Below are 19,379 nucleotides of genomic sequence, written 5' to 3'. Positions count from 1 at the left end.
CTTCAGTGGAGATCCCTCCCCTGTGATCAAAAAGCCTTTTCTTTCCCGTGGATTTGTTGTTTGATGAGATACCTCCAGCATCAGACCCACATATGGCTAAGGGGGACTGCCTTGTGGCTTATTGCTTGTTAAAGACCACACTTTGCCTGGCACAGCTGGATCTGACCCTGGGACTCCTCCTGGGGATAACCAGTGGGAAGAGGGGGCTGAACAGAGCTCGATGGGGTTCTGACCGGAGGGGCCGTAGGGTGCGTAGCAACCGGAGCACTCGCAGCACCCCCAGGATTTTGGCACCACCAGCAGAGGCCACTGAGACCACAATGTCAATGAGAGACACAAAGACCAAGAAGCCATCCAAGATGTTCCAACTGCTGCGGAGATAAGCCTGGTCCCCAAAATACAGGCCTAGAGAGACCACCTGGAAGAGAGGGGAGAGAAGAGGGGATGAAATGGCTCCTGTGTTACCTGGTAGAGGGCAACTATGGAGAAAATGGGAGGAGGGGGAATAGTTATCAACTCCTCATGACACTGAAGTGTCATCTCATAATCTCTTCCTTTCACCTGGATATCTGTGAAGGAAAACACCTTTTTTCTGCCTCCCTGAGTAACATGACACTGCAGGGGACACACAGGAAACCTTTCCCTGACACAACAGAGACTTGGGGAAAGTCTCCCGGTTCAGAGATCACCTTGGAGGTAAAGTCAGGCACCAAATCCATACTTTGGCGCTTAAAGGAGTAATTTGTTTGCCAGCAGTTCTCAAAAATAGTAGGTGCTACAGAAATTGGTGGCCATGGGAAGATATTAACATCCTGCAAATCACAGGCAAAATTCAGATATGAATTTTAGAGGTTTAACTTCCAGCATACAATTTTAGGACTTTTTCCCATACACGAGAAGGCAATAACAAGGTTTTCTGATTGTTGCAAAGTACTTTGACATCTACTGAATAATTACCTCAACTTCAAGCGTGTCATTAATATTGTTGTAATGTCCCCCTGAAAAAGGCTCTGAGCTGTTCATGTCCAGTAACTTACCTTCAGTGTCATTTCAGCTACAAAGATTGCTGTGAAAATGTAGTTGGACACAGTGAGAAAGATTCTTTCCTAGAAAAAAAAAAAAAAATCAAAACAGAGAAAGACCTTAAATGTATTTTGACTACTTCTTGTTACTCTGCAGGCCCCTCTGATGATCTTGATATTTGTGCATTCCTGTTGAAGGGTCTGAAAGTTAATGAAATAAGGGAGATGCCCTTGGGAGAGGTAAGTGCTAGGCAGCTTTCAGCTCATATACCTTGGCTGCAACAGGATCCTACGCAGTTCTGCCAGAGCATAACGGATGGGATTTTTTGCATACTGTAAATCTGGTTTCAAGGCACCCTCTGCCCTTTTCTGTCAATGCTGCTCAGGCCTAACCTGCTGCATTGACCTGGGACTCTTTCCTGAAGAGCTGCTGAGCACAGACCACAGATTGTGTCCAAGTGCAGCAGAGTCTGGGAGTCAGCTAAGACAGACAAACAGAAAAAGTAATTTCACTTGCCAGCTTGAGCCACCTCCAAGATAGCTCTAGAGCAGCATACACAAATGATGATGTGCCATTCCCACAGCATGGAAGTTACTTCTATCTTTCAGTTCCCAGTCATTGTCCCTTTTGCCATTTATCTCTTATATGCAGATTCCTGGAGGAGACTCTTACTTTCTAAGACAGAAGGAACTAGGCTTTCTGTATTATAAAGCGGGTTGCCCCATTATAAGAGCCTGCAGGGGAAGCACACATTTATGTCAATTACTAGTATTTAGGTATTTGAATAGATGAGTTGGAGCTGGTGTTTAATGCTGAAGTTCTTCCAGAGATCATACCAGTACCAGGAACACTCAGGAACCACTGTTAGAGGTTGTGCTAAAAAGTGTGTGACAGGTAATGGTTCTCACCGTGCTTCTGTGTTCAATCTGGGGTCTTTCCAGGGCAATCGTGATGCAGTTCAGGAAGATGAAGGCCAGCACTACGTGGTCAAAGAGCTTGTGAGCAATGATGGTTTGGCAGAGGAGGCGAAACCTGCAAGAGAGCTCCAGTAGGCACCTGTGCCTTGGGCAGAATTAGTTTAGCAACAAAGAGGACACAAAATTAAGCATTCTGGCCAAAACTGGGCTCTGATATAGTAGCTTTCCTATCTCTGATACTGATGTCCCTTGAAATAGCAATAACCCAGGGTGGTATGTGGTCACACAGGGAGCCTGGAGCAGAGCAAGGGCAGAGCAATGAGCTGAACCTCCATTGATTTCCCCAGTGCCAGAGTGGTTTTCTAAACACTATGACCCTCTGCTCCTCTCTTGCCTTGTAAAGAGGCTGAATTCTATTTTTCCTCACAAACTCACAGTTTGTACCACCCCACAGCAAAGAGGCCACATGCTGTAAGCTCAGGAGAGGCAGGTAGGTTAGCAGTCGTGGAGACCACACTTTTGGAAGACGCTGTGTACATTAACATAGGTGTTACCCAGAGCAAAAAGCTCTCCCTTTTTACCTATAATGAAAGTCCCTTCTTTTCAAGGGGCAATATGCATGGGTGAGAATACTGTTGGCTGGGGTGCATGGACATTTTCTCCTGGTGAGATCTCTTTCCAGGAAGAATTTGACCCAAATTTCCTTTTTTTATGCAGGAAGAATTCTAACTTTACCCTAAAAGGTGTGATATAACTGGTAACTTGATACTGGAACTGTAAATTAAATGAAGATGCTATTCTGGTACCAGGGAAGGAAATATCAGTATTATGGAGTCATCAATAATGCATTCTTTATCCTCTTTGTGTAACATTAGTATTCCCTGACTTGCTTTGCTATAAATATTTATGATTACAGAAAATAAAAATGGGATGCTCCAGAGGGAGGGAAGATCACAATAGCTATTTAGGATGCTCAACTTTCCTATCATTGCTAGAATCTAGGAAAAGAAATGTCATTTGACTGTAGAACAGACAACAGAGGAGAAAATACACATTCTCAGCTGGTAAGTTTAAAGTTGCCACCTAACATCAGGGGATGTGGCCAGCAGAGCAACAGAATCTGCCCCATCTTCTCAACCCTCTCATGGCAAAAACTGCACAAACCTGTTTTGTGGAGAGAAGAGATATATGGACCAGTCTTCCCGTAACTCACACCAGTCTGGCTTATAGACTTCCATCATCTTCCGGATGCGAAAGCACAGACTCTGTAGGGATGCAGTAGAAGCAATTGTCACTGGACACCTTCCCACTTGCCTGAGAGAGACATTCTTCCTTTCACATCTGACTCAAACACACCATTACCTGCTTTTCTTTAATCCCTCAACTGAGAAAATCAACTCAAAGGCAACAAGTAATGGAAAAGAAGGTAGAAGCTTTTTGCCAGGGCTTGTTTACCTCTGGCATCTGGTTTCCTCCCCAAATTATGAAAAATAAAACTGCTGGTGTAATTTCTAGAGTAGGATGCTGTCCCATGATGCCTTCTTATCAGTGTTGGAGGGACTGTGTTACACAAGGGCAATGTTTCCTTCCTACCTCAACTAAATGAGAAGCCAGGACAAGAAGACTTTCTGTTGGCACTCGGGCTGAGAATTTCGTACAGATGTTTATGTCTGTTCAAATTTTGACTGACCCTCATTCCACCTTTTCCAGCCTCTGATCTGCTCACAGATTGCTGCCTGCCCCCCAGGCTGATACCACTTGCCTTGCCCGTGGTGCCTGTGCTTCCTGCTCTGGTCTGCTGATGTTTCCCAAGAAAAACTCACTGTTGTACAGCCCGACCTCTCCTATCTTGTAGAAATCACTGGCTGCACTGCTCTGAAATAACAACCCCTGAATGACCACATGTACGTCTCACATCTGCCTTCCTCCTACCATCCAGCTGCCTTGCAGGCAGCCTGACAATGTGGTGGGAGCTTGTCTGTGCCTAGAAGGTCCTATTGCATTCAGTGCTGCCCTCCAGCTTTCCTAAAGCACCTTTGAAAACTTTCCCATCCACACCCAAGAAGACTGAAATTTGAGGATGGATTTGGGGTTTCCCAAAGCACTGTGAAATAACCCCAGGCTCCTCCACCAAGTACTCACGTAATCTATTTCTTCATCATCCTCTCCCTGTTCTTTGTGGTTGTTCATCTTTGGGAAGATCTCCTTGACAATACTGGGCATTTTGCCATTGCAGTCCTGATGCTCACTGGCCCCAGGTAGTGCTCCCAGCTTATGGGTCACTCTGTGGCCAGAAGGGACTGAGGCCAACTCCAACAGGTCACAGGAGCCTTTGTTATCCAGAGAGAGTGTCCGGCGGTGGTGAAACACCCTTCCTGTCCCATCTGGCTCCCCATCTGACACTTTGTGCGTTTCCCCAGACAGGAGGGACTCATGCTCAGCTGAAGGAGGTTTGTGTTTCAGGCTGTGTCCCCGGGTCAGGCTGTTCCAGCTGGAGTGACGGCTTCCCCAGGCTCCGCTGCGGCTCCAGGCACCATAATGGGAACTGCGGGAACTGGACTGTAAGAGAGTGGGATGAGGACTCAGTGACTCTGGGCACAAGGAGAGATCTTGTGATCCTCTCAGATCACAGACTTTTCCCTGAGCCCCTAAGCTAGAAGGCTGCCATTTATCAGATGTTGAACAAGTTGCATGGTGGGAATTCAGCAGCAATCTTGGTAAATCTGACAATAAACTGATAATGAATTAGCAATGGTGTTGACTGTGATTACTTTATAGCACCATCTGTGTGCAAAGCACTTTCAGGGAAGGTAAGTAATAAAGCCAAAGGCCAGGAGCCTGATACTGTTCCTTACACCTGCACAGAGCAAGAGCAAAGCTCTCAAAAAATCTGATTGGCAGCTTTTTATACTGTGCTGGGGTTAAGGATAACACAAGGTGATGGATCACCTGACACACCATCTTTGAGTCCAGTCTTAGTAAAAGGGAGAAATGAGAGAAACAGCCTTGTTGGTTACAGTCCAATCACATCAGCAAGGTATCACATAGTACAGGGTTGCTATCACTATAACAGAGGCATGAGCCCTTTAAGCACCAAGGCACTCCCCAGAGCTGCGTATGCCAGTGGGTAGAAAGCCCAGAAATTGATGTTAAAAGGTGGGCAGGTCTGAGATGCACTGGTTAGACAACCTGCAATGCTTGGGGAAGTGCTATGGGGCAGCAGAATCTGCTATGGAGAGCTCAAAGACAAGATTTCTTCTGTTACAAAAGCTCTGATACAATCTCATCTGTAACGGGACTTGGTGGTTCTGGCATCAACTCTTAACTCAAGGCATCATTTCATGTCCTTTAGGAAAACAAGGAAAAGGCAAGGAGGAAAAACATGCTTCACTGTAAGAGGGAGATTGTCTTCTTGGTGTTCTCCCTCTCCCACTCTCAAAAGAATATAGATAACTAACCTGGAAACAGACTTCAAAAATCTGGAAATTTCGAAAAATAATGTGAACTGATCTGGATTCTTAAGACAGGCGATGCAGTTGTGTTAGAAGTCTAGTGCAGCAGTGCAATCCTTTCCAGAAACCCCCAGATGATGGCAGAAAACCAACAAAGTGCTTGGCCTTCAAAAGAAGGGTATGACACACGTTTATACTCCCTCACTCACCAAGGACCGCTGGTCATAAGTCATTCTCCCCAGGGACATCACACTGGTCTTCCGGGAGCCAACAGCAACACGAATCTGTTCAAGTTGCAGTGAGTTGCGTGAAGAGTTGGTGACCCCCCCCGAAATCACTGGTGGGTTGGAAGAGGGCAAGGATGGATCCAGATGTCCATTAGGTGTCACAGGGATTGCACAGAGCTTGGGATCTAAGTGGAAAAATGCAGAAAGAAGAACGAGGAAAGAAGAAGGTGAGATCCTCACTATCCAGTTTAACATGTTAACAGCAGCTAACAGATTGTTAGCCCCCTAGCATCAATCAACATTTCTCTGATTTAGGGTGTGGTGACAAAGGCAGTGCAAGCTGGGAAGGCTTTAAAGTCATTTCCTCAGCCTCCAAAACCAACCACATCTCTCCTTGGGGGCAGACAGACGAAGCAGAGTGATGGCCAAGCAGCCTCAGACTGACAGGCAGAGCATGAAGGCAAACAGGGGCATGAGAGCATGCTTCTGCATGCCAACAGCAGACACCAGCATCCTCAGGTCTGAACAAATTCCACAAGCTGTCAGATTGGCTACTTAAAGGAGTTAGGCTGAAACACTGGGCAAGAGACTAAGATGAATGGATAGCCACAGCCACCCATATACTGAGGTCACCTTAAAATTCCTGCAATCATACTGCATACAAAAACTGCATCCCAGTCTATCCTACTACACTGCCCTTTTTCAAATTACTGATCCTTGACCTTTAGGATTCAGGACACTTTTGAGGGAAATCTTAAGTCCTGTGGATGACCATCAGCATTTTTTGAGATGCATGGAGAGGGCAGGGCATTGAATTTTAACACCTGAAAGGACTGGAACAATAATTTTTGATGACTTATTGCATAATGAAGGTCACCTATCTGCATCTGCATGACAGACAGCTGTGAGTCCACTAACACCTCTGTAACCTCTTCCTCCTCTGCCACCTCAGGAGTTTGACTTCCTGCATTCAGCATAAGCTCTGATATGATGCAGCCATGTAACTCAAGAAAGGATTGCTTTGAAAAGAGCTAAGTTGCAGAAAAAAACTGTGAGCCAAACACTGGAGCCACTGCTCCCTGTTGCGGGAGCTGCATTTATGCTCAGAAATGTGCCTGTGGTGCTTGTCTGAGTTGTGCTGTGAGTATGCTTGTACCTGTCCTTGCACCTTGTTGATCCTCATCTTGTCTTGCTGACTGGACTTCTTGGCTTGACCTCAGACCTTCCTGACCACTGTGAGCTTACCTGGTAATTACTGAATCATTGGCAGACCCTTACTAGTGTCAGTTGACCTGCTCTGCCCACCTTGTGCAAGAGTGTGCAGTGTGGCCCCTGCCCTCCTGTCTGGCTCTTTCTCCCCTTCAACTCCTGGCTCACCATCCATTGCAGAGCAAACTACTCTTGCTGCTCCCTGCCACCAAGTCCTGTTTGAAATATAATCCCTCTTGTGGAAAGATTTTCAGTCTTTGAGGGATAGAGACCTCACCAGATTGTTTGTACTCAGGTTGTTCCCACTGTTAATTATCTCTCCTTGAAAATATATGGCTTTTTATTCAGTCTGAATTTGTCTAGCTTGAGCTTCCGACCTTTATCATCTCATGCTTTCTTCTGCTCAATTAAAGTGCTGTCTACCACCACAACTCTCTCCTTATAGTCTACAAGTACAGAGAGAGTGATCAAGTAACTTTCCTGATTTCTCTAAGCTTCATTAGCCTCTCACTATGAGGCAAGGCTTCCAGATTTGCCTGAGTCCTTTTTACCATCTTGGTATCCCCTCTCTAAATGTGGGTTTCAGATCTGGATACAATGTTCCTGAAATGGTGACCCTGAAGATAACCAGAGGCCGTCTCACTTCTCACTTCCAGTTGCAGTTCTGGAGGTCATTCAAGAACTGTTCCACTTAGCTACCACATTCCTCAAGATGCCAACATGTCTCTGTTTTTCCACAAATAACACCACAAACTGGCATAAAGTTCAAAATAAAAACTGGCAAGTTCTCAGAAGTGGGAGTAAATTTTCTGCAGAATCTGCTTTTAGATTTCTCACCAAACAGCAGTAGAACATAGGCAAATAAGACTGAGCTATTGTACCTGAGCCTTCCTGGACCTCTTGGAATTGATCAAATTCCTCCATGTTTGAAGAACTCTGATCTTCATCCGAGTATGACCGGTTGGCATCACCCTGAAACACACAAATTTAGAAGTTGGAAACTTAAACAGAAAAGACCATTTGTTTTTGTCTTTCATTTCTGGAACAACTGCAAAATTGTCCTTGGCAGTCGGGCATTCAGTGTGATCACTGGAAAGAGTCTTGTGTGATTTGGGATGGCTGATAGACTGCACTGCTGCTTTTGGATGGGTAAAGGGCTCACCCTAAGGTGGGTTCTGTTTTGTTACACAGGACAGAAATTGTGAATCCCCTTCCAGAGAGCCTCTTTCCTTGCAAGGGTTAACACTGGGGTTTTTTTCTTTTGTTTAATTGAATACTACCCTAACAAGGGTCATTTCATGAAATTAAAGAGGGGTGATACTTTGTAAGTCCTCCAGTTCAGTATCTCAAAGTGTCACAAAGGATCCCTTTTTAGCACCTCTGTTCCTCCTCCTGATGAAGCCTTGGTGGCAGCTCACCTCAGCCTGGAATCCCTCCACAAGAATGGCCACCAGAAGGTTGAAGAGTACATAATTGCCAAATGTCATGAGAGCCACAAAATAGAGGGAAGCCCACGGTGAGGTAGAGGCCATGCCATTATAGAGTACAACATTCCAGTCCTCCTGGGTTAGGATCTGCAAGAGAGGATGAGGAAGTCAGATAAGCATGAAGGAAGAACATGAAGCATTTTCCCAGAAAAGCACGGTCAAAGAATACACATCAGAACCAGACCAGGCCTCTGAACTTCCCCATAACCACACACACTGTCACTGTCTAGCTGTGGCACTGCACCTTAGCTTAGCTAAAAACCTTAGCTGCAAAAGAAGAAACAAGAACAACCATTAGGACAGTCATGTGCTGAGGTGAGAGTGTTAAACTTGGGAGTTGCCATAACAGGAGTGACCTTTGCACACCGTCTCCTAGGAAGGAAGAAGGTCCTCTGTTTGAGATATACACCAGTCATTTAGTTCCAATGTGCAATGGAATTCTTCCTCCACAACCTTTTCTGCTGTCAGGAGTCAGTGCAGTGCTCCTCAGAGAGGAAAAAGCATCTCCTGATCCTCTTCACTTTGCCCTGGACCACCCATAGGGAGCAAAGTGGGCTCACCTGGAAGACAGTGACAATGGCCCACAGCAGAGAATCAAAATTCTTCCGGTCAGGAACTGTATCTCCTGTGTCTGTCCTGAGGCTGAACTTGCAACCAAAGATGTGCATTCCCAGGATGCTTTGGAACAAGATGATGTCAAATATAAATATCGCTGCCACCACAATGAACCCATCAGAGGAATTCTCTTCTCCTGAAAATCTAATGCAACATCACAGCAGCAAGGGGTACAACAATGCAGTCAGATTACTGGGAGCTATCTGTGAAGAAGGAACTACATATTGCAATCCTGTAGGTCACCAAAAAATTCGTTTTCTACCTATGCTGACTCAAAGCTTATATATTCCTTCCAACCTGTCCATCAGATCTGCTGTCTCTATTGTCCTTTTTGCTCTCACATGTCTTCATCTTGCTATCAGGGCATCCATGGCATGCACAGACAAACTTTCTTGGTTGCTTCCTGCTGCTCTTCTACCAGAGTCAGCCTCCAGACTGAACTGTTTCTGTAGCTAGTGCTGATTAGCAGGAAACTTCACCTATCCTGCTGGGGGGAAATGGGCCACTGAATAATGGAAACAATATGATTCTAACAGAAGTCATTTATTGTTTACATTACGTGCCAGATATAGATTCTAGGTCTACTGTCTACGTGGGCACACATCTCTGAGTTGGCTAAGCTGCTTCTTCATGAGGCAGGCACACATCATTCAGGACATCCAATTGGTCAAGCGTCCATCTTCACATTGTGCTTCCCCTACCTAGGGTTTACATTTTTTGCAGACATTTTCTCAGGCTCTGTTCTTATTTTTGATGCTGTTGTTTTCTCAGTAACCTTGATGAATTCCTGAGAGCTTTAAAAACAAAACTGCAAGTGGTTTGATAATATTACTCACAACCAGTTTGGCTGGTGCATCAGAATGACCTGTTATACAGCTACACTATCCTGCAATGGGACATATGCTCAATGTCTGCATTTGCTGGCACTATTTCACCGCCCCATCCAGGCTAAAATCCTCAGCTGCTGAATCGAATTTAAGGCAGGAACAAGTTCAGCCCTTATGAAAAAAAAATAAACGTTTGTCAGTGCTGCCTTGGCCTGGACCAACAGGCAAGATGAGTTATGCAGTCATGCTCTGAAGCTGCTGTCCCCATGAGCCACACAGTGCCACTCCAGAACACTGTGAGCTGACTGCCTACTCACCTGAATATGAAGATGAAGAGCATGAGGAGCATGCAGAAGGTGGCTACGTTGTCCATTGTCTTCATCAGCACCACAAGCTGGCGGCGCAGCGCTGGCATGAAACGCACCAGCTTCAGCACCCGGAGGAGTCGGAATGTCCTCAGCACAGAGAGGCCCCCGTCTGCCTGGCCAATGATCTCCCAGATGCTGTGGTCCAGAGAAGCACAGGAAGTACAAGGGACAAAACAAAAGACAAGTGAACAAACAGAAGAAAACGAGGAATAACAATGCCAACTCTTCACCTTGGCATTGGCAGTGCAAAGGAGTGAGACAGAAAATCTGTCTGAGCAAAACAAAAGTATGAACTACAGGCTTATCCTTGTATGTTGAAAGCTGCATTTATGCTGTAAGAACATGAACATGGCAGTACATGTTGCAGGAATGAAGAAAGGCTTGTAGCATTAAATTCCAGCAAGCCAAGTACTTCTATCACACTTTAAACATTTGTAACATCTTCAATTTGTGCATTGTCAAAATATTTCATTGCTAATATTTGTTGTGAACTTAACAAGGCAGATGCAATTGCCTCCACTCTAGAAAGGAGAGAACTGAGGGACAGAAACTCTGTCTGGCTTGCATAGCACCAACACCAATTATTGGGAAAAGACATCTTGGTCTCTCAATCCTTGGCCTTGTGCATCAGCCCAGCTTCTCTCAATGTAGCTGCTAAATCTTTTTTGAAAAGGTGTGCAAGCCCTGTGGTACTCTTTTCTATGTGCATTTCAGCTGATCCCCAAGGCTCTTGTCACCTGATGATGACGATGATACTGTCAAAGATGTTGTAGGGGTTGCGAAGGTAATCAAAGAGACCAAAAGCAGCAAGCTTCAGAATCATCTCCAAGGCAAACATGCTTGTAAAGACAACATTGCTGATCTCCAAGATGTTGGTCAATTCCTCTGGCTAGAGAGAATGAAAATTCAGAGAGTCAGAACTGAAAGAGCCCTGAAATTATGGTAAATAAAGTGTTACCCTTCCCAGGGAATAGGGCTTGTAGGGAGTTGCAAATTTCCATGGGTGGGACTAGAGTGGAGCTGGATAGTGACATATGCACTCCAATTCCTTTGCAGATTTGCTACCTTCATCATAGATCATATCCCTAACAATTTTTTTTTTTACTAGAGGTAATCAGGAGCCTCACAGCCATTCACACAGCCAAGACCGACCAAGCATCTCCTACATCCCACTCCATATCCCATTCCCCTGGCTAAAGGGTAATTGATTTTGTGCAAAGAACTTGAGTATTTCTTGAAGGAGAGCAAAATTGGCTGATTTGCAGTCAACGTCTTCCTTCAAGAATTTCTTCCTCTGAGGTTTCCACAGGTAGCTGGCACTTTTTTTTTCCTGAAATTTTGAAAACATTTAAATGACAGGAAAACAGTTCCCAATCTTCCTCTAAACATCACTACTAATCTGCCCCCTTTCCCTCTATTTGTTTCACTTTCTCATTTTTCTCTCCACCTTTCCCCACCAAAACCTTGGTATGCATTAGTTCCCTGGTCTTGCTCCATCAGTCTTATGCCTCTGTCCTCAGAGCGGCCTCAATAATTACCCAAGAAAATATCAAACTAGGCAAGACAACAGCAAGGGAGACCACACTGCTAAAACCTACTTGGTAAGGGACAGGGAGAGAAGGACAGGGTGAAGAATACAGAAAAATGGACAGCAAGATGAGAAAGGCAAGTGCACAAGGTGAAAAATCCAAGAATGACACAAGATGACTGTTGAAAAATAAAGAGGGTGCATCTTCCTTTGCATTGGTCTGAGCTATGCCTGGCCACCAAGCCACTCTTTCAAGCATCACATAAAATGGATGGGAACAAGAAAACTGCAAATGCCTGTTGTTGAGAGCAAGAGAGGACAGACATTCCTGGCACTGCGAAAACAAAATTTGAGTCCCTGCAGGTCAGAACCAATATTTTTAGCATTAAATCAGTATCTGTGCCCACAAGGAAGGGAAATCATGGTCTCTCCCCATGGTCTGCAAAATTGCTGTCTTGCTGAAGGGTGGCCTTTTCATTGGCCATCCCTGTTACTTATACAGCTGGTGAAAGGGGAAGTGAGAGAGGAATGCAATTCTGGTTCTGGCTCTCTGCCTGAAGCTGGGGTCTGCTGTAACCCCTGCTCTGAGGCCCCCCAGGGCCAAGATCCTTCCAGGTGAACAAATGAACTGAAAACTTCTCCTCACATCTCTGGCTTCCCATGCCTTTCGTTAATTTCTTGCACTCCTCATTGCAGCTTTTTATTCAAATAGTCCATGTCTTTACAATAAAACAAGAGGAGATGGATCAATTTCCATCCCTAGTTACATCTGAATAGAAAAACCACCCTGAAAATGATGAAGAAAGGAGTGGAGATAAGAGAAGAGAGAAGGAATGAGCAAGTGCATGTGGGAAGGGAGAAATGAAGATCACTTCACTGAGACCCAGCAGTAACAAAAATTGCTGAGAACATGAGGTCTATATGTTAAACTGAGATGCCAATTTCAGTCTGAATCAAATCATTATGTTAGTGAAAATAAGCAATGCAAAAAAGCAACAGGTTATGATGGTGGATTATCCTCCTCTCTGCTTTCCATTTATTCTCTTGTGCTCTTGTAGGGAGCAACTGATGTTTGAAAAACCATGCTTGCATCTTGTTTGTGGAAAAGATCAGCTATTCCTCTGTCTCTTCTTCCCTCCTTGATATCTGTTTCTTTAGTCAACCCTCACCTGTTAGTCTGTTTCTAATGTACCATCAATCAACCTCAGCAAAGCATCCTTCCTAGAGAGAGGGACAGGAAAGACTGGGAAGAGAAAGAAAGACAGAAAGAAGAGATGGGCAGAGATAAAAGCAGAAAAAGAGAAATCAAAAAACAAGGCTGGAAAAGAACATACTAGAACCTACAAGAAACAGATTGAAGGAGTGTTTTAAATAGTGTAGTAAAGAAGTAAATGCTGGAAAAGAAAGAGCAACACAAAAGAAATGAACTCAGGAAAAAAAGAGGTGATAGAGAAGAGCCAGATGGAGAGGCACTAAGGCAGATCCAGCATTGCAGCCATTTCTGGAGATAGAGCTAATTTGACAGAGTACAAAGTCCCATCAGCTGGGGGCCAAGGCTTCAGGGTGGGGTTCACCAGGGGTTGTGTCCTGTGTGACAATGTCCTTGTTCCTAAGGGTGGTGTGGCTGTGAGTGACAATGAATGAGGCAGTTGTCTGGGACACAGCTAGTACAGGGAACTCTTCTCTGGCCAGGAAAATGTGAACTTGATGAAGAGGACAAGGAAAGAGGGAAAAACTGGTTCTCTCCTTTTCTTCCTACTGACACACGGGCTCTCCAACACAGTGGATGTGTCACCTTGCAATTGTGAGGTCTCCCTAGGCTCCCACAGACAGCATTCAGGCATTCATCATCTAAACCCTTCCTCCTCCCAGATTTACTTAGAAACTGTAAATTGAAGCATCCCCAAGGAAAGAACTGAACTCAAGGCTACTTTAGTCCAAGAAAAAGGAAGGAACACCAGAAATCTCCCCACAAGCAGTCTGTTCACATTGCCAAGACAGGACAGTCTGATTTACCCATCACACTAGGAGTGAAACTTGAATATAATTATGGGAGCTGAGGAGGTTGGCTTGAAGGGGCAGAGATCCCAGAGGGCAAGGCAAGCCCAGAGCCAGTGTTTTAACCAGAATGGTTAATCTATCCTATGTATGGATCTCTTTTCAAATCCACGAAATTATCTAATTCACATCTTTGAGGAATAAAGTCCTTTATCTCTAACAATATATTTCAAATACTGAGAGTGAAATATATGATTTAGATTTACTTCAGAATTCCTGTCCTGTGATCAGAAACTAGAACTGGGGCAATAGAGGGCAGCAGCTCAGCTCTTTTCTCCCTTTCAATTTCTTACTAACTTTGGAGCTCTTTTGCCAGATCTGAATGAAAATATAATTAGTCCATTATGTGGCAGAAGACAGAAACTCCTGCATCATAGGAAAGGCTAAGAAGATACAGATCACCATGAAGCCCTTGCAGGAAAAGTTTCTCCTAACCAGAAGAATTTGCAACTATGTAGAAACTGAAGAGTAATTGATGTGACCTGTGCAGACCAGCCCTACCAAACCTACACATCACTGTCTCTGTGATGAGAACATAAAAAAAAATATATTCCATAAAGTGGTCTCTCCAACCTGCCTATTTTTACTCACAAATTCAAAGTCACTTGGCAATAATTTGAAGAGCCATAGAAATCAGCTATGGAACATACCAACTTTTACATGAGTTTAATCACCACCCCACAACCAAAGCAGGAATACATGATTGTTTTACTCCGGTTCTACAAGGCTGAAGTAGCATGGTTTCATCTACTACTCCAGAGAGACTGTTCCATCCTCACTAAATGTCAGTATGATGAGCTGGCTTGGACATTTGCTGAATGTTTCTGACAAGGAGCAAATAACAAAAAGAGAAGCAATAACTGTAAAATATGAACTTGTGAATGTAATAAATGCTCGTATAAAGTGAAATCACACAGGCTAAAGGATATGAAGGTACTGATCCACAGGATGGGTCTAGTTAGGAAAGAGGGGATCATCATCTAATCCACACAGAGAGACCTCATAAAGTTGTGATCTGATGTACAAAGGAAAACTGTAAGTAGATTCTGGAGAAGATAAACCCAGTCACTCAGCAGTTGTCTAAAACAGCTGCTAATGGCAGAAAGGCTTGAGTCCAACAGGCCATTCAAGAAATACGTTATGAGAAAGGCAGTCTGGGACATTCAGCTGGAACAAGCCTTTCATCCTCATGCTGAATAAGGGAGAAAAAGTCAGCAGCACCAGACCCACTGTGAATATTAAGAAAAAAGTAAGCCTCTTAAAAGGATTCTTCTGGACAGCCACAAGAATCTAATATTTTCTATACTGGATTTTAAAAATAGACATCTCCAAATAGAGGCAGATCTGAAGAACTGCAAAAACTATTTCAAGCAGGACAAAGCTTGAAATGATGGGGTTTGGCTTATGCAATGTCTCAGCAATATCTGAAGGCCTAACACTAAGAATATTATATGTTATATTGCACACTGGTGGATTTGAATAAAGGTAGCTATTTACAAATTATATCTTGTTATAAGATCATGGATTAAAAATGGCTCATAGAACTGCAGTTTCTCCTGAAATTAATTGATTTCCCTCACAAGAAATTTATATGCAGATGGAAACTACCTTGGCCACACAATCAGGACAGGATGAAGGACTGGATGAATAAGCTAAATGAAGCCAAATTCCGAGGTGATTTGAAAATGAGTGAAGTTATTGGAGTTGTTGAGGTTAAGTCTCCTGGAAGAAAAACACCATGAATATTAAACCCCTGAATTATAACAAACAGTTTAAATTTATGTCTTTCTGTCTGTTGGTCAAGACCAGGCAACACTCACGCATGTGCTCTGTCCCTTGGGATCCTGTGTTTATAAGCCTGAAACTTGTACCTCACCTCTTAACCTGATGGTTGTAGGTACTTTGGTCAGCTTCCTGGTGCAAAAGTGGAGTGGCAAGGTGCTGACCCACATGCCATGAGGTGCCCAGCCAGGTGTGTCCCCAGAGAGTGGCTGGGCTTGTGATATCCCATATACCAGAAAAAAAAAGCTCAAGAGGTCTCTATAGTCATTAGCTCTGGGTCAGAAGACATCCATATTGTGAAGCAGCTGAAGCAACAGAAGCTTTTTCAGTCATAGGATGGTGTCACCCTGAAAATCACAGATCCTCATGGGCAAAGGGGCTTTGCTGGATTTCATTCTGTGAAAATTTGTGCATTTGGGAGAAAAGACAACAGGAGAAAGAGAAAGGAAGGAGAAAAAAGTAGGCAATGAAGCATCAGCCTAAGATGTACTGATGGCATGGTTTGAGAAAAACTGCATCAGAGCAAAGGGGAGTACAAATGCCTATGTGCTTCTGAGTTAACTGCTGACTGAAAAGAACTCAAAATTCATGGTATGGTCTGAGTATGTTTTTGTCTTCTTGTGCCAGGAAAACAGAATTCAGTCCAGATTTTGAACAAACAGGCTGCACCACATTTTTCAGTTATGATCAGTTTGGCTGACAGCTCTTCTGGTAGACACAGCATGCAGGGTCATAAGCTTTTCCCAGCTACTTATGGATAAAAAGTGATAGCACAGTTTTAAGGACTATCATTAAGAACCTGCTACTAGAAACCTCAAGGCTGCAGAGGCAGATCGCACTCTGCTGCAGGCTGTACAAACACAGCAGAGGCGTCCTAGAAGGGCTTAAATCTGCACATACAATAGCCAGAACATAGGAGTGAATTCTCTTCCTCCAGCTCAAGTATTCTTATGTCAAACTATTATTCATGCTGTGTCCATTAAACCAGGATGAACAATGGCTCTCACTGCTTGGTGATCACATCTTAAAAATATCAGTGGGCAGTTTTTAAATTGTCCTGGGTTCCAGCCCTTAGTCATCTCTCTGCTTTGCTCTTTTTTATCTATTTCCATGAGTCAACCCCTCCAGCATCTTCATTCTCCTCTCCTCTGAGCTCCTGCCAGTATTTTTCTGGTACTGAAGCATCCAGTGCAGTTTTTAATTCTGGGATCAAATTAAGGTGTCACAGCCTTGTATTAGAAACTGGCTGGGCTTTGAATATTGGTTTAAAGCTCGATACGTGGGTGGGATGCAGACATCTGAGGCTTCAAATTCTGGCTCAGACACTGTGTTGCCTCAAACAGGGAATTTAAGGTACTCTGGATCTCAAAGTATCATCATCCTGATACAGCACAGGACAAAGCTGAGTGCCTTGCTTGAACTGGGCTCACTGCCTGTCTCTTTGCTCTCTGAGACTGTGCTCAGGACAAGACTTCACCTTGGCTCCAGAGCTTCAATACACTCAGCATCTCAGTAGTGCAGCAATCTCTTATTTTGTGATCTGGGCAGACACATGGAGTGAATCTTGGTCACATTCAGACTGGCAGCATAGATCTGAGATGTGGAGGTAGAGCATGGACTATCCAATGCAAAGTGCAGCAGAGCTACCAACCAGCAATGCAGATGCAAGGTCATGGGCGTGCTTAACCCCCTCTGATGCTGGCACTGCACATCACAGTGTAGACACAGCCATAAAATAAGGGCACACAATTCCTCTACCTCTCACAAGTCTGTCATTAGGATAAAGCGTATGGTTGACTCAGAGCTGCCTGCAAATTACTGGTGTGAAAGTCAAGCCTGTGCCCACACCTGCTGTTTGTATCTGACCTACCACTTCTTACTCTCAGGGCAAAGGAAAGGCTCAAGCAGCCTGAGTCCCCAAAATGACTGGAGATTGGAGGTGGTGCCTTTCCTAGCCTTCTTGTATAGATAGAATATGCTCAGATATCTCTTAATTAAGTTGGGAAGGCTAGCAAGCCGATGGATTTGAATTGAGATGCTGGTTAAGTGCCTGTGACATCCCCAGAGGGCACATTAAATTAACCAAATAGACTAAGGATTCAGGAAGATTATGAAGAGAGAAACAAGTGAGAGAGATGAGGAAGATGGAAGAGATGATGATGACAGAGAGAGAAGCAGACAGAAAGTAGAGACAGGGCAAAAAAGAAAAACAGTGGGATGAATGACAAGGGAGCAGGAAAAGAGAGGCATTGAAAAGAGGTGAGAGGAAAATACATGGAGAGAGCGAGAAAGCAATTAAGTACAGGTATAAGGAAGTAAGAGACCCAGCAAGATCCTGAGGCTTTCTCCAAAGTCATGCTGGGACCATCTGTGCTGCAGTCTGAGGTCCAAATTGCTCAGTCTCTGCTTCCACGAAGCTGCATCAGCTGCTTAGCAAGGCCATAACCCCCAGCAGGACTCAGCAGTCCACGCTGTCCACCTTGTGCCCTGAGGTGCTTTACCTGTTCGTGGTGCTCAATGCCCATGCTGATGGTGTTCACTAGGATTGCAATCATGATCCCACGGTTGAAATACTTGCTGTCCACAATCACTCGAAGCTTGACCCTCACTTCTCGCCACATGTCACGGCAGAGCTTCAGCCGTCCTCCTTCTTCCACTTCCTCCAACGCCGAGGCGCCCTGGTCCTCTTGGCTGCCCTCTCCCTCTCCTTCACCGGCTCCTCCAACCTCTTGGTCTGATCCAGTACTATCCAGGACTGAGAGCCTTCTGGATGCTTCGTGCTCTTCCCTGTGGCATCGGGGGCAGTTGGTGGGATCAGAGGTTGCTGTCACAGCGATGGGCTGGACTAAGCCCTGAGGAGGGCAGCCAAGAGAGTTGTGCTGCTGGCAAAGCCCTGGAAAGAGAAATGGTGCTGCTTAAAGAAGGAGGATATGAAAAAGGCATTTGAAGTGGACACCTGTTTGGCTTCTGGGTATTTAGACAAGGTAACTGGGCTTTTTAGCTGTGAGGATGATTAAACACGGCCACATCATCTCAGGGGCAGCAATAGAAGTTGTTGCCATTGGGGGCTCTCTGCTGACAGGCTGTGTCGCCACAACACACAGTACTGTTTAGCTTGCCTGTGATTAGGCTGAACAGGGTTCATGCCCATCAGAGAAAGAACTGCTTTGTCTCATGCAGAAATCATAGCTTGAGTCTCACTAGCGTGTTTTAAGTGGGACCTGAGGGGAAAAATTGTCACAAGAGCTGCTTTTGGCCTGAACTGCTACAAGTGGGGTCTGAGAACCCTCAGACTGAACTGAACTCTCTAAATTAGAGAAACTACATTAGCAAACCAATCCAAGAAGCCAAAAGAGGTAACACAAGAACATTTCCTCCTAACAGTATGCACTATGAATAAGGACAGATCCCCTGACTTCAGTGAGAAATCTACATTTGTGTTCCTTGATCCTCCATTTTGCCCTGGAAGATCAAATGGACACTGAGAGAAATGAAGCAATAATTTCATTAACACAGCGCATGAAGCCTGCAGAAACTTTTCTCCCAGAAAGTAAAGAAAATGAAAGTCTGAGTATGCAAGACACGCTGAAGGAAAATCTGCCTTTTTGCTTGTTAATGGAGCATAACTTGGGAAAGGCATCAGCAGGCAGTTAATACTAACGCTATAAAACCATTTTTACAGTGACTTTTCCAGCCAGGAACCCAATTTAAATGATATCTTATGTCTAATTTTTTGCAACAGCATGTGCTGCCATCAAGAGAAATTGTCTCCGTTGTCCTTGCATATCAACCAGACTTCTTTGGCATCACTCCTTAGGATCAGGCGACACCTTATTGCAATTCAACTCTCTTTGCCTCTCTCCTGAGGTCCAGGAGCAACTTGCTT

At 44.5% G+C, this 19,379-nt stretch overlaps 1 protein-coding gene across 5 annotated transcripts in view; it reads right to left on the bottom strand.

Moving 5' to 3' along the window:
* CACNA1I (calcium voltage-gated channel subunit alpha1 I) overlaps positions 1 to 19,379 on the bottom strand; it is an 88,566-nt gene that overhangs the window by 23,863 nt on the left and 45,324 nt on the right. For all 5 annotated transcript variants that reach the window (XM_066184158.1, XM_066184160.1, XM_066184159.1 and 2 more), the window contains exons 8-19: positions 17,995 to 18,386; positions 10,863 to 11,014; positions 10,075 to 10,260; positions 8,876 to 8,993; positions 8,247 to 8,402; positions 7,710 to 7,800; positions 5,602 to 5,804; positions 4,083 to 4,499; positions 3,105 to 3,205; positions 1,932 to 2,055; positions 1,038 to 1,106; positions 234 to 418 (exon numbers count right to left, since the gene is read on the bottom strand). In XM_066184158.1, coding sequence (XP_066040255.1) covers positions 234 to 418; positions 1,038 to 1,106; positions 1,932 to 2,055; positions 3,105 to 3,205; positions 4,083 to 4,499; positions 5,602 to 5,804; positions 7,710 to 7,800; positions 8,247 to 8,402; positions 8,876 to 8,993; positions 10,075 to 10,260; positions 10,863 to 11,014; positions 17,995 to 18,386 — 2,194 coding nt within the window. The remainder of the gene's footprint in view (positions 1 to 233; positions 419 to 1,037; positions 1,107 to 1,931; positions 2,056 to 3,104; positions 3,206 to 4,082; positions 4,500 to 5,601; positions 5,805 to 7,709; positions 7,801 to 8,246; positions 8,403 to 8,875; positions 8,994 to 10,074; positions 10,261 to 10,862; positions 11,015 to 17,994; positions 18,387 to 19,379) is intronic.

This window comes from Chamaea fasciata, unplaced genomic scaffold (assembly GCF_029207755.1).
Source record: "Chamaea fasciata isolate MVZ Bird 193981 ecotype frontalis unplaced genomic scaffold, bChaFas1.0.hap1 SCAF_5, whole genome shotgun sequence".
Taxonomy (NCBI): domain Eukaryota; kingdom Metazoa; phylum Chordata; class Aves; order Passeriformes; family Sylviidae; genus Chamaea; species Chamaea fasciata.
The sequence above is the reverse complement of the archived record's forward strand: the minus strand, read 5'-3'. Positions and strand labels throughout refer to the sequence as shown.